This window comes from Myripristis murdjan, chromosome 16 (genome assembly GCF_902150065.1).
Source record: "Myripristis murdjan chromosome 16, fMyrMur1.1, whole genome shotgun sequence".
NCBI lineage: Eukaryota > Metazoa > Chordata > Actinopteri > Holocentriformes > Holocentridae > Myripristis > Myripristis murdjan.
Window position 1 is genome coordinate 30,156,464 of NC_043995.1, and position 12,517 is coordinate 30,168,980.

The 12,517-nt window shown below is 44.8% G+C and overlaps 1 protein-coding gene across 1 annotated transcript in view; it reads left to right on the forward strand.

The window, feature by feature from the left end:
* Positions 1 to 6,977: 6,977 nt before the first annotated feature.
* The window catches only part of onecutl (one cut domain, family member, like), a 12,522-nt gene continuing 6,982 nt past the window's right edge, over positions 6,978 to 12,517 (forward strand). The window contains exon 1 of the mRNA XM_030072729.1: positions 6,978 to 8,040. Within this exon, the coding sequence (XP_029928589.1) occupies positions 6,978 to 8,040 (1,063 nt within the window). The remainder of the gene's footprint in view (positions 8,041 to 12,517) is intronic.

The following is a 12,517-nucleotide window of genomic DNA, read 5'->3' on the forward strand; positions in this document are numbered from 1 at the left end:
GAATAGATCAATGCTCATTTTTATCATGATTATTATTATTATTATTTTTAATCTAATCCGGTAAAATTAATTCAATTATTGATTATTCACAATAGTGATCTGTGTAACGCCAGATCTCGTGGTAATAATTGATTTTATTGATCGCTTAGGGATGAGTGAAGAAAAAAAAAAAGGACTGAATGGGGAGAAGAGTGTTAGAAAACCATTAAACACAAGTGCATTTTCTTTAAAGTACCATTTAATTTTTAATTACAAATTGAGCTTCATGTGAATGAGCTGATTTATAGATATATATGTACATGTATTAATGTATGCATGTGTGTGTGTGTGTGTGTGTGTGTGTGTGTGTGTGTGTGTGTGTGTGTGTATATATATATATATATATATATACATATATATATATATATATATATATATATATATATATATATATATATATATATATATATATATATATATATATATATATATATATATATATATACATGTGTGTACACACACACTTTTTAAATGTTATAATTTTAAAGGGCACCCTGGTAGTATTTTACTCTAATATCACAGGTATAAAGACTCTGCAAGACAAACACATCCAATAAATATGATTCAACAAATTTCATTTGCAGATATAGGCAGCTTTTCACAAAATTGGGCTGCAGTTTATAAACAGGACAGAAAATTTTACAGTAAATCATGAATGCATTATTTGTATTATTTTTTATAGCAATGCAGAATATTGATATTTCAGTTCCTCGCTGTTTTATTAAAGTCAGCAGATCTTTCACAGGCTCAAAGACGAAAAATTGGTTTGTAAATTAAACACATGATTGAGAACAATAGCCTAGTAGTAGCAGTAGTAATTATAATAATTATAATAATAATGAATGCATTTAGCAGTCACAGAGTGCAACACATGGCAGCAGTGTGTGTAGGCCCGGTGTGTTTTTCATACCAAGCCTCTCATTTGTCCTATTTTTTGGTTTGAATCGTCACTGTAAACTCCTCATGGCTCTCTCTCCATGTTCATTTATTTTGGTTATTGTGCAAGTCGTTACCTCCTACCTGTCTGCACATTTTGATGTTGTTTTTTCTTTCTGCTAAATTAATACACACTGAACTTCCTGAAGTTTATTTAAAATAAATAAATAAATAAAAATAAAGCTCTGAAAAACTCTGCAAGCAACAGATTTCATGTTTGCTCTCGCTGGAAAAAATGTAAAGGATCATTTTGTCGCATGGTGAGAAAATGTCTAAAAAATTAAAAAAAAAAAAAAAAAAAAGAATAAATCAATAACTGGGAGGAATTTGCTCGCCTGTTGTGTTTTACTGGTCCTGTTTTGCATCACAAAAGTTTCGCATTTTGGAGGACGTTTGATTATCATGGCGAACAGAGCCTGAAGTGTGGGTTTTGATTTAAAAGAAGAAGAAAAAAAGGTGTAAAACAAAGGGATTTGTCATGTTCGGTGAATCTGTGAATGTAAAACGAGTTAACTACATTTCTGTCACTTTTCAACGCATCATGCTGGTAACCACACGGTGTCCGCTGCTGCTGCTTTAATAAAAGGTGGCTAAAAAGATAATAAAATGTATTTTATCATAAAACTTACACCAGCTCCTCTAACCGGGACTATTTTTTCACACCATCTCAGGTTTTAAAAAAAATCTGTATATACTGAGTTTTTCTGACCTTTCTTCCTTCTTACAGCCCTGGTAAAGTCTGGTAGAGTGTACATGTTTTTACTGCATGATGTAAGATGAAATTTGTCCCAAAATAAACTGCTAAAAATAATGAAAACCATTTCCACGTCTTGTTTTATAAGAGTGTTAATTGGTCTTTTGCTGTCAAATCAAATGAGGGTTGAAAACAATGGAATGACAAATTAATTTTTAATACATCTTCAGTAAATCTCTCAGAGAATATGTATGGGTGTGTGTGTGTGTGTGTGTGGTAGGGAGTGGGGGGGTTCTGTACATTGGATACACTGTACTGTTTACACATTACACACACACACACACACACACACACACACATACACACGGTATGTATATATCAGGCAGGACGAACATGGTTTTAGTTTCAGTTGCCGTGTTTAACAGATATAGTGTGTGTGTGTGTGTGTGTGTGTGTGTGTGTGTGTGTGTGTGTGTGTGTGTGTGTGTGTGTGTGTGTGTGTGTGTGTGTGTGTGTGTTGCCGTGATTAAATAATGCATGGGCATATCCAGAAGATGAAAACACGGCCCATTAGAGTGAGAATAAAAATCCCAGCAGCAGCCTCTCCTATCAATCCATTCTGGACAAAACACGCCGATTATTTGGGGAAATTAATTCTCCCCCCAAAAATGAAATAAATACAAAAATAACACACCCAAAACATATCGACGCCTGTGTGAGCCTCAAAATTGGGCTGCCTTCGTCAGGCGAAGTAAGTTATCAAAAATTACAAGCCTCATCGTGAGGAATATAGGCAGTTCGCTCGATTAGGAAGCCAAAATCTGCTCATTTAATCCGGCAGATTATTATTCCATTGAGGGACAGCTCTGGCTGCTGAAATGCTCATTTAAATGCGTTTTTTTTTTTTTTTTTTAACGCTGCAGCCTACAGTTTGCGTCCCAGAGAGTTGGAGTCAATATTTCATTCAGGACTGTCACTGCGCAGCTCCATCCATCCATTATCATTTCCAATAATTTATTACATTTATTCGGTGATTAAACCAGAGATTTGGGAGGGGAGTGCGGGTGAGTAAGTTCAGGATAAGGAATGAATATTGTATTGACGATTTTTTTTTTTTTTTTTTTTTTCATTTAACATGAGCCCCAGTTAATGTGTGGCTGTGCAGAGCGGTGCAGGCAGCCTGGTGTAGGCCTGCTGCTGCTGCTCCTACCTCCAGGCCAGCATTCACAGCACGTACAGCCCGCTGAAAGCACCAGCCTGCGTTTTTTTTTTTTTTTTTTTTAATATGAATTTATGAATCTCGACCAGTCACTCCCCATCTTCCTTTGCAGGCTGGAAACTCATCTGTTGAAGAAGTAGCTCAGCAGCTCCCCGCTGAAGCTCATTTTTACGCACTGCAGCTGGAACAATACAAATAAATATTAATAATAATAATAATTAAAAATCCCCGCGGTCTCTCCTTAACTCTGACTCTATTCATTTTCCAAGACCGGCCTCTCTTGTCTCTCTGTCATTTTAGGATCATAGATTGCCGGGGTGTTGTGTCTCTGACCCTTGACCTCTTTACTATTGGTTTCTTGTAATATTGGCGATGCAGGAATTGAAGCTCGTTGTGCTGTTGCGCTCGTTGCAGCTCCCTGTGGAGAAGAGCGTCAGCTAAATGGCTGAAATGCAAAAGTGTGTGTCCTCACCACACTTCTGGTGCAGGAGCTGAAGCTTATTCTGCTGCTGCATTGATTGAACAGAAAGGCACTCTGGGTAGGAGCGTCAGCTAAATGCTTAAAATGTAAATATCTCCTACTGGCAGCGATAGCCTAATGTAGGATTTGAAGCTGTTGCGCTCTGGATAAAAGCAGCAGCTAAATGGCTGAGTGGCTGCAGTGTTTCTGATGTGAGATTTGAAGATTATTCCACTAGTCGGACAGACCAGAGGCTCAGCTACATGCCTACATGTTAAAGCCCCAGTGCGGACAAACCCACATCCTAAAAGGCCTGCTGCTCTCCCTCCCGGGCTCGATCCGGTCTAAAGTTGGGGGGCCTTGCAGCTCGGGTGTCAGCCAGCCTTCTCGGGTTTTCCAGCCACAGAAGGTGAACTTTCACCCCGACCTCCAAAAAGACCTTTTATTTTCGCTCCGTAGCCGTTGACCATTTTACCTCCAGCTACTCGCCATCCATACGCGCATCACTCCGTGCTGGCTGTGCGCGGAGCGGATCGATAGGGCAGCATCTGCTCCGGGAAGCCGGCGGTCCCACACCGCGCACCGCTCCGCTGTTTCCAAACGCCAGAACTGCTCATCTCTGAAAATTAAACTGACAGACAGATATGATTAGTATGCGCTCTGCCTCCCCGGTTCTGCCTCTATCTGCTCCTGTCTGTCTGTCTCTCACAGGGGCCCGCACGCGCGCGCGCACATACACACATGCACACATAAGCTTACACTAGTGTATTGGGCTCACAGGCGCGCGCAAACACACACACACACACAAGCAGATGCATGCACGCTCACATATCTACCAAATAGATTTAAAATCATAGGCTACATGCACACACAGTTCAGTCACACATAATAGACATAAAGTTCACACACGCGCGCGAATGCACACACAAATCGGACACAAAATAACACTGGACCTACATATGCACGCGCACATAATAGACAAAAACAATCTCCCATGCACGCGCGTATACACAAACAATCACAAACTGGACACAACATCAAGCATGCATACTTGCGCATACACAGACTGCACAATAAAAATAAAAATAAAATAATACATGCACTCATGAACCCATGCACACGAGCACGCGTGCACACCCACATACACATACAAAAAAAAAAAAAAAAATGACACGACTTCAAATGCACACACGCATACGTGCACACACTCAAACACATCATGGACACACACACATCATGGACACACACACACACACGCACACACACGCTGTGTTTGGTGCTACAGCAGGTCGAGCGTCTTCTGCAAAAAGGTCGCATTGATCTTGTTTAGGGACTTTCCAGATTGAAGTGTGCGCAATGTGAAGTGAATGGAGCCGCTCAGCCGTGGTCTGAGTGCTGATTAAGAGGTTGGCTAAATGAAGCAGTTGCAGGCGTGTCACTTGACAGCATTTATTCCTCAAAGGTGGGATTTACATTTGTCTTAAATCACCAAGACACTATAGGAAAGAAAACAGAAAAAAAAGAAAAAGAATAACAGTCCTAATTCTGGGCTGAAGAAAATCCAAGACCTGGCCTGTTCTGGAGAGAGCGCACAGCTGAGTGTAAATGAATGGATTTTTTTTCTGGAGTCAATAAGTCAGTGAGGCGATTCTCATAATTGCATATTCACCATTAATACAGTGTTTTATTATCCCAGCGCCTTCTAAACTAGTCTTGCGGTATTAAGGTCAGCCACAGTCATACGAATAAAACTCACTAATACCAATACTAACTCTAATATTAATACTAATGCTAATAATCCTCATACTACTTGTGGCCTATTACTGCTACTAATCATGAATAACGACAAAACATTAATAACAATAAATATAATAACAGAAAAAAAAACATGGAATGCTGTCTCACAGAGGGTGCAATTTCAGTGCTAAATTACAAATTATTTTTACTGTACAGTAGATGACAACAGCAGCAACAGCGTTACTTGTCACACACATACACACACACACACACATTAACTGCAGCCAGTGTGTGTTGCGCCACAAAACCATTGATCAGATACAATAAACAGACAAGCGCAGCAAAATGACCAGGACGTGTGCACATAATTCATAAGTTGTGCATGCAATCAGCTGAAAGAGGATTAACCTGTGGGGTTGTGAGAAAGGGAGCACCCCACCTCACCCCACCCCACCCCCCCTGTTAGGCACCCCCCCACACACACCCCACACCCCCCATCCCACCCCTTCCCAACACACTCCACCCCCCGGAGAGAAAGGGTTAATTGGAGTAGGAATTTCATTGCACATCTGTCAGATTTTTAAGGCCGTGACGCACTGAAAGCAGAGAGTCAATGTGAGCAGGGGGGGAGGAGGAGGAGGAGAAGGAGAAAGAGTTGGTGGTGAGATCGATGAAGTGGCAGGCAGAGGGAAGAGGAGGAGGAGGAGGAAAATCTCACGAGATAATGAAAGAAAAAGAGGAGAGCTGCTAGGGTAGAGCAAAAAAACGAGGCTAGACCCGGAGATTTTTGGACTGGAAAACAAAGACCCAAAAAAAAAAAAAAAGAAAAAGGGGACGCGGGGAGAAGCGAGAGAAAGAGAGAGAGAGAGAGCGAAAGAGGTTTGTCTGTAACCGCAGATTGCTTTTGCGCTCCGGTTTGGGTGAATGTAGCACCCCAGGGCGCAGCGGACCAATTGTGTGAATCTGCAGGCTGCTTGGCGACACAATCGGAGAGATGCACAGGACGGACAACAGCCGCGGACGCGCTCAGAGAAGTGGATAATAAAGGTAGGATTTTTACGGCACCGAACGCACAGCCATTCGTGCCTTTATGTCTCCGGGTCGCCGTCACGCCGCCGTGTTTGATAAGCATCGTCCACATTCACTGCATGTGTGGAGTGAATATGCAAACCTGACGCGTTGGTTATGTGCAGCGCCTCGCATGCGCGCTCCTTCTGTATCCGTAACTTTGCATAAGAAGGAAAATAGTCTTGATTCGAGATGCGATTGCGTTCAAGTGGCTAAAAAAAAAAAAAAAAAAAAAAAACACAGAAATGAGCCTTTTTTTGTCGCGTGTGGGAAATAGAAATTAGGCTACTGTAACGCTACTGTAATTGTCATTGTTTGGGCTGCGTGGCTGGAAATGAAGGAATCTAAGCTGCAGACAGTGTGATCAAACTGTTTTCTTTGTCTATTTCAATAAAAGTTGAAATGCAGCGGGGTAATAGCGGCTGTCTTGTCTCATGCAGGCACAAAAGCGAGGCTTCTGCCGAGGAACACAGTGGAGCACCAAAGACAGAGAGGCGAGGAGAGCGTTGATGCACAAATGAGAATAATATGCTAGTTAATGCTCCTGATGCTGTTGCACACACGTTTTTCCTGGAGTTTGAGGAAGTTTGAAGACAGCACTTAACTTTATCAGATAATTAATTAGACACCCCATAAGCCTGGAAATCAATTCATTCACCAATCAATAAATCCATAGTCTGGTGTAACAAGAGACCTTCCAGACTGCTAGCCCGGCTGTTGAACAACAACAATAACAAGAAAAGAGCAACAACACAGAGGCAAGACCCAAAAAAAAAAAGAAAAAAAGAAGAAGAAGAAATAAAGGCTATTTGGTGAAATTGAAAATGGATGGGAGTCTAGGGGAGATGTCCCTCCACAGCCACGCAGATCTGGCACACAGCCAGGACGGCAGGGCCATGCTGCACTCGCGGGACCTTTCAGCTGCTTTCCCCAGACCCTCCCTCGGGGGCCCCACCATGACCCTGGAGCCCGAGCACCGTCCGCCGGGCTTCGACCACTCCATGTCGGCGCTGGGCTACGGCGGCGATGCCCCGTCCAGCTGTGGCAGCACCTACACCACCCTGACGCCCCTGCAGCCCTTCGACGACAAGTTCCACCACCACCACCACCACCACCCCTGCCTGCCCGTCAGCAACGTCATCGGCAGCTTCACCCTCATGCGCGAGGACCGAGGCCTCGGCGGCAACTTCTACAACCCCTACGGCAAGGACCTGGCCATGTCCCAGAGCCTGTCGCCCCCTACGGCCGCCTCGGGCCTGGGCTCCTCCATGCACGGCTACGGCAGTTTGGGAAACAGCCCCAATGGCAACGGCGGCCAGATGCTCCCCGGTGGCTACGAAGTCCACGGGGGGAACCTCTTCTGCCGGACGTCCGACTTCGGGCGTGAGATGTCCCCACCGGGCCTTGGAGGAGGCGACGGGTCGGTGGGCCACCAGCTGAACAAAATGGAAGCCCACCAGCACGCGCCGAGCCACCACCCTCACCTCTACAGCCAGCACTACCAGCCACACCACCACCCGGGCCAGCAGGCCTCCAAGATGGCGGAACACCCGCACTCCTCGTCTTCGGCCTCGTCCTCGCCCGGCGAGGGCATGCTGCCCGGCTCACAGGGCGGCGGCGGAGGCGGTGGCAGCGGCGGGGCGGCCGGAGAGGAGATCAACACCAGGGACGTGGCCCAGAGGATCATCACCGAGCTGAAGAGGTACAGCATCCCCCAGGCCATCTTCGCCGAGAGGGTCCTGTGTAGGTCACAGGGCACGCTGTCTGACCTCCTGAGGAACCCCAAGCCCTGGGGCAAGCTCAAGTCTGGCCGCGAGACCTTTAAGAGGATGTCCCGCTGGCTCCAGGAGCCCGAGTTTCAAAGAATGGCCTCGCTCCGGCTGGAGGGTAAGATCTGCCTTTGCTCTCTATCTACCTCTCATGCACACGCACACACACACACACACACACACTCACAAAACCACACAATACACACAACAACAAACAGACACACTGACTCACCTTGTTTTCCCCAAACACCTTCCTTCTCCATGTCTTCCAAAAAAATTCTGCTCTCCAATAATCAGTATGCTGCTCAGGTTGAGACGTGAGGAAAAGCAAAAGCATCATACTGATGTCTCCCCACTTCATACCAACCAGTGTACCACTGCTGCTACACTGTCTAAAAAGCCTCTTACAAAATAATAAGGGCTCAGTGGTTCATTGAGGACAATTTGAGCAAGAAAGGGCCATATGTCCAGTCCCTTTGTTTACTTTGGTCCCAAACAGTTCCTATTGATTTGTACAGTAGCCACAATAAAAAAAAAAAAGCCACAGACATTTGCCCTCCTCTTAAATGAACCATGAAGATCAGCGTGAGCAGCGGTTGGCAATTTAATCGCTTTTTAGTCCACAAAATAATTTGTGCAGATATGCCATTCTGGAGCGATTGATTAATCCTAACAGTGATTTATTTCTGCTCGGTGCGTGGCTGAAGTTGACTTGGCAAGGTAGCTGATGCAAATCACATTTGAGCTCTTGCCAGGCGCCTTTTCTCGACATCGTCACAGGGGCCGTACAGCTGGGTGAAAGACAAATGCGTTTGTTTCTGTTGTTCTGTTTGGAGGCATCACCTCGTGGTTGGTGAGATTCTTCAAACCTGGAGGTAAAAAGAAAAAAAAAAAAAAAAAAAAAAAGGGAATAGATTGTTGGTTAAGTGGAGATGCATGCAGTATTTATATGGATTTCAAGGGAGGAGATTTTTTTTTTTTTTTTTTTTTTTTTTGAAAGGCACATTGTAATTTGCTGCTTGACATTTGATATACTTGGGGGGATGTGGACTGAAGACAAGACAGCACGCTGTACAGTGCCTTGTTACAGTGTTGTCCCTCCATGGGGACCGAGGACCCATCTGATACACGAAGCACAGAAAGAGATCCAAGTGAACACAGTAATATGAGATGAGCAGAGACGAGTGTGTGTGTGTGTGTGTGTGTGTGTGTGTGTGTGAGTGTGTATCTGCAAGTGGTCTACTCACTGCGGGGGTCTGTGAGCGGTACGTGTGTGTAAGCCAGCCCAGTTGATCACTGCTTTTCGCTCTCTGTCAGCAGCTCAACTGATTAAGCCCAACAACACAATAGGGTTCATAGGTAATGATTGTGCACTCTTGCAATCCCTTCACAATTATTGATCTTTGATTGTTCGGCCCTGTGAGCACATGTGTACATCCTCCTTTTAGCAAAATGTAACAACAATCAGCCAAAGCATTTATCTGGAGATTAATTATCTGCGGGCTTGCCCTGCTATTTGACAGAAATGTTGTTTTAGATAATGCATTTGATGAAGCTAATCCTCCCATTGGGCAGCTGCAGTGTGAACGCATTGTATGCAAGACGCCTCTTCCTGTCACACTCCCCTTATCTTTGCCATGATGAAATAGTCCTTTGTTAATTTGAGCAGATCCGTCCTGTTTTGAGTCAAGAATTCAGATGTGTTTTTTTTTTTTTTTTTGTTTTTTTTTTCAATATCCTTGGTTGTGCATCTTTACAAACATGGACATTATTTTAAACGACTGAGTGTTCAAAATCCAAGCAGCGGATCAATCACACTCATAAAAAATTAAGAGCCTTACACAGAGAGAAGGCATTGCCAATGTGCTAACGTTTGACAGCGCCTCTCTCTCTCTCTCTCTCTCTCTCCCTCTCTCTCCCACACAGTCTAAACTTGCATATTTAGTTCTTGGCAAAGCCACAATTTGGACAGCTCGGCACTTTTCTACATAACCTACTTTCCGAGGGGGTTGTTTTTTTTCCCCCGGCCAACCCCCTTTTGTTTAATTACAAGCCTCTATTGATTTCCATGGGAAAGAGCAGCACGCCTTGCCCACACACACCTCGGCCGCATCGGCAAATCGAGACTGGAATTAGAATGCGCGGTGCCCTGTGCTCCCTGGTCTGAAGATAGCTCAAGTGCTCTCTGCTTCATGCCTCAAGTTTTAAGATGATCCTCCTTAATGCAGCACTCGCTTAATACATAGCAGGCCCTTCAGCACACCAGTGTGTGCCAGCAGTACACTGTTATTCTCATAATTCCTGCTATCTCCCCGGTATCGAGGGTTTCCTGTGCACAGCTCTCTCCGAGGCAAAAACGCTGGACGTAATTATGGAATTTAGATGTTGCCATCTTTTCTTATAATTCTCTTTCTGCGCAGAGACGTTGCTCAAGTGCGAACACGGAGGAGGTGATCCCTCGGATTTATCCGCAGTATGGTTTTTTTTTTTTCTCTTACTTGTGGTTTGCGTGCTTATGCTCTGTGGATTACTGCACTGTATATGAGATGCATCTCCAGCCCAACCTCAGGCTGTGGAGGAGGCAATCAGGATTTAGTCAGAGAAGAAGACAGGGTAGGCAGGATAAAGACCACACAGCCGTGCTTCAACACTTTAAGTCGAGGGGGGGATCAGGGACTATAACTTTAAAGATGATGGCTGAAGCCCTTGACTAAAGGTCTAAATGAATAAGAAAGGTCAATGCGGTTTATGTGTCGGCTCCTGTGCCTGCACCAGCACCGACACCCACCCCCACAGTAATGAAAGCCACAAAGCCCCGTCCACCGCGCATACAGTTCACATTCACTTAGTGAGGCTCAAAGGTCACACAGGAGGCCATTTGCATATCGGGAATTGTAAACAGGCCGCCGCGGCCTCGGCAGCGCAGCACCGCCCAAACAAACGGGGGTTGTTGTTTTATTTTTTTATTTATTTATTTATTATATATATATATATTATATATATATATATTTTTTTTTTTTATCTGGCTGTTGCAGCTCCCCCACTCTGGCGCTGAAGGGGTTAACCAGCCTCTGTGGGTCGAGGAGTCTGAGCTGCACAGATTTAATCAATAATTTCTATCAGCCCCTGGCCCAAGAAATCAGCAGGGGGTGGGCTGGGGCTGGAGGGGGGGGAGAGAGGACAGGGAGGGGGGCTGGCTGGGAGGGGGGTGGAGGTTCAGACGCCGGGGGGTAGGGAAAGGGCTTTCGATCACGTTTCAGCAACACGAGACAGGGGCATACATCATGATTAGGGGCTGTTCCCACGATCATAAGAAGCCTATAGGGGAATATTTATGTCTCCAGGAGTAGCCCCGGTGCCAGGGATTTATAGCATGGTAATTGTGAGCCTTTTACACATGATTACAGCATAAGGAAGCATTTACTTAATGGTCGGCGTTATGATCGCCGGTGAGGGAGAGAGAGAGCCGAGGATGGAGATGGAGATGGAGGGGAGGAGGAAGAAAGAGCGGCAGGACACCCTGACTCCTCCAACAACCCATAAATCCACGGTACAAGCAAGCTCCCCACTACTATCATGTCATTCCTTTCATTACTACATGGAGCTGTGAGTGCACCACGGTACACCCTCCATGCCCGCAGCCCCCGCCCCCACCCCCCCCGCCTCCCCATATCAATATAGTAGGCATGCTGTAATGCCTGTGAAAAATGTAGCATTTGGAGAAAATATATATTTTATTTCACTTGTGGTAATATTGACATGCCTCTGACATCTCGGCCTGTTCAGATTTTAATGAGACGTGGTTCGATAACTCTCAGAAATGCAAACGAGCTTTAGATGCCTAAAAGCTAACAGGCCCCTGTAATCTCCAGTTGACAAGAGTGCATCCCCGAGTCAAACATTTCCTTCAGATAATGATTCGGAGGAGGATGCACATGGGGAATTCACAGCGATATTTATTCATGCTCCAATTCGGTAGTTAAGTTTCAGAAACTCAGCAGGATGTCAGAGCCCGCTTCTTCTCATCTCTGATGCGGCGGTTGTGATGGCACTCGTGTGGAAAAGACAGCAGTAAGGTCACACTTATTTCTCAAGTGCTCTGCTAATGAGAGATATTTGCCACTGTGCGTTGAGTATTGAAGTGCCGGTCATACAGTAAACATAAGCATCAGCCCTCGGTGTGTGAGATGTTTCTCAATGGGGAGATATAAGCCAATCAATTGAGCATCTCAGTGCTGCTCTGAGACCAAATGGCAGTCTCCGTATGCGTGAGGCACATGTGTGTGTGTTTTTCTATTTGCGCGACCGTGGTTGAGTGTGTGTTCGGGGTTGGACCAATATACGCGTTTTGAAAGCTGATACCAGTATTTTTTTCTGACACGGAAATCACCGATAGCTGATATTTTATGCAGAAATTCATGACGTAAAATATCTCCTCGCCAAAAAAGTGCTTCCCCAGAATTTTATTTATTCTCGTCAGGATGGAAAAAAGCCTCTGATGCGGCCTTGGAACCATCATGAGATGCCAAAAATCCCAAATGAAACCAAACCGATTACATTTTTAAAGCGGTGAATTAATTACAGAACATTACTGA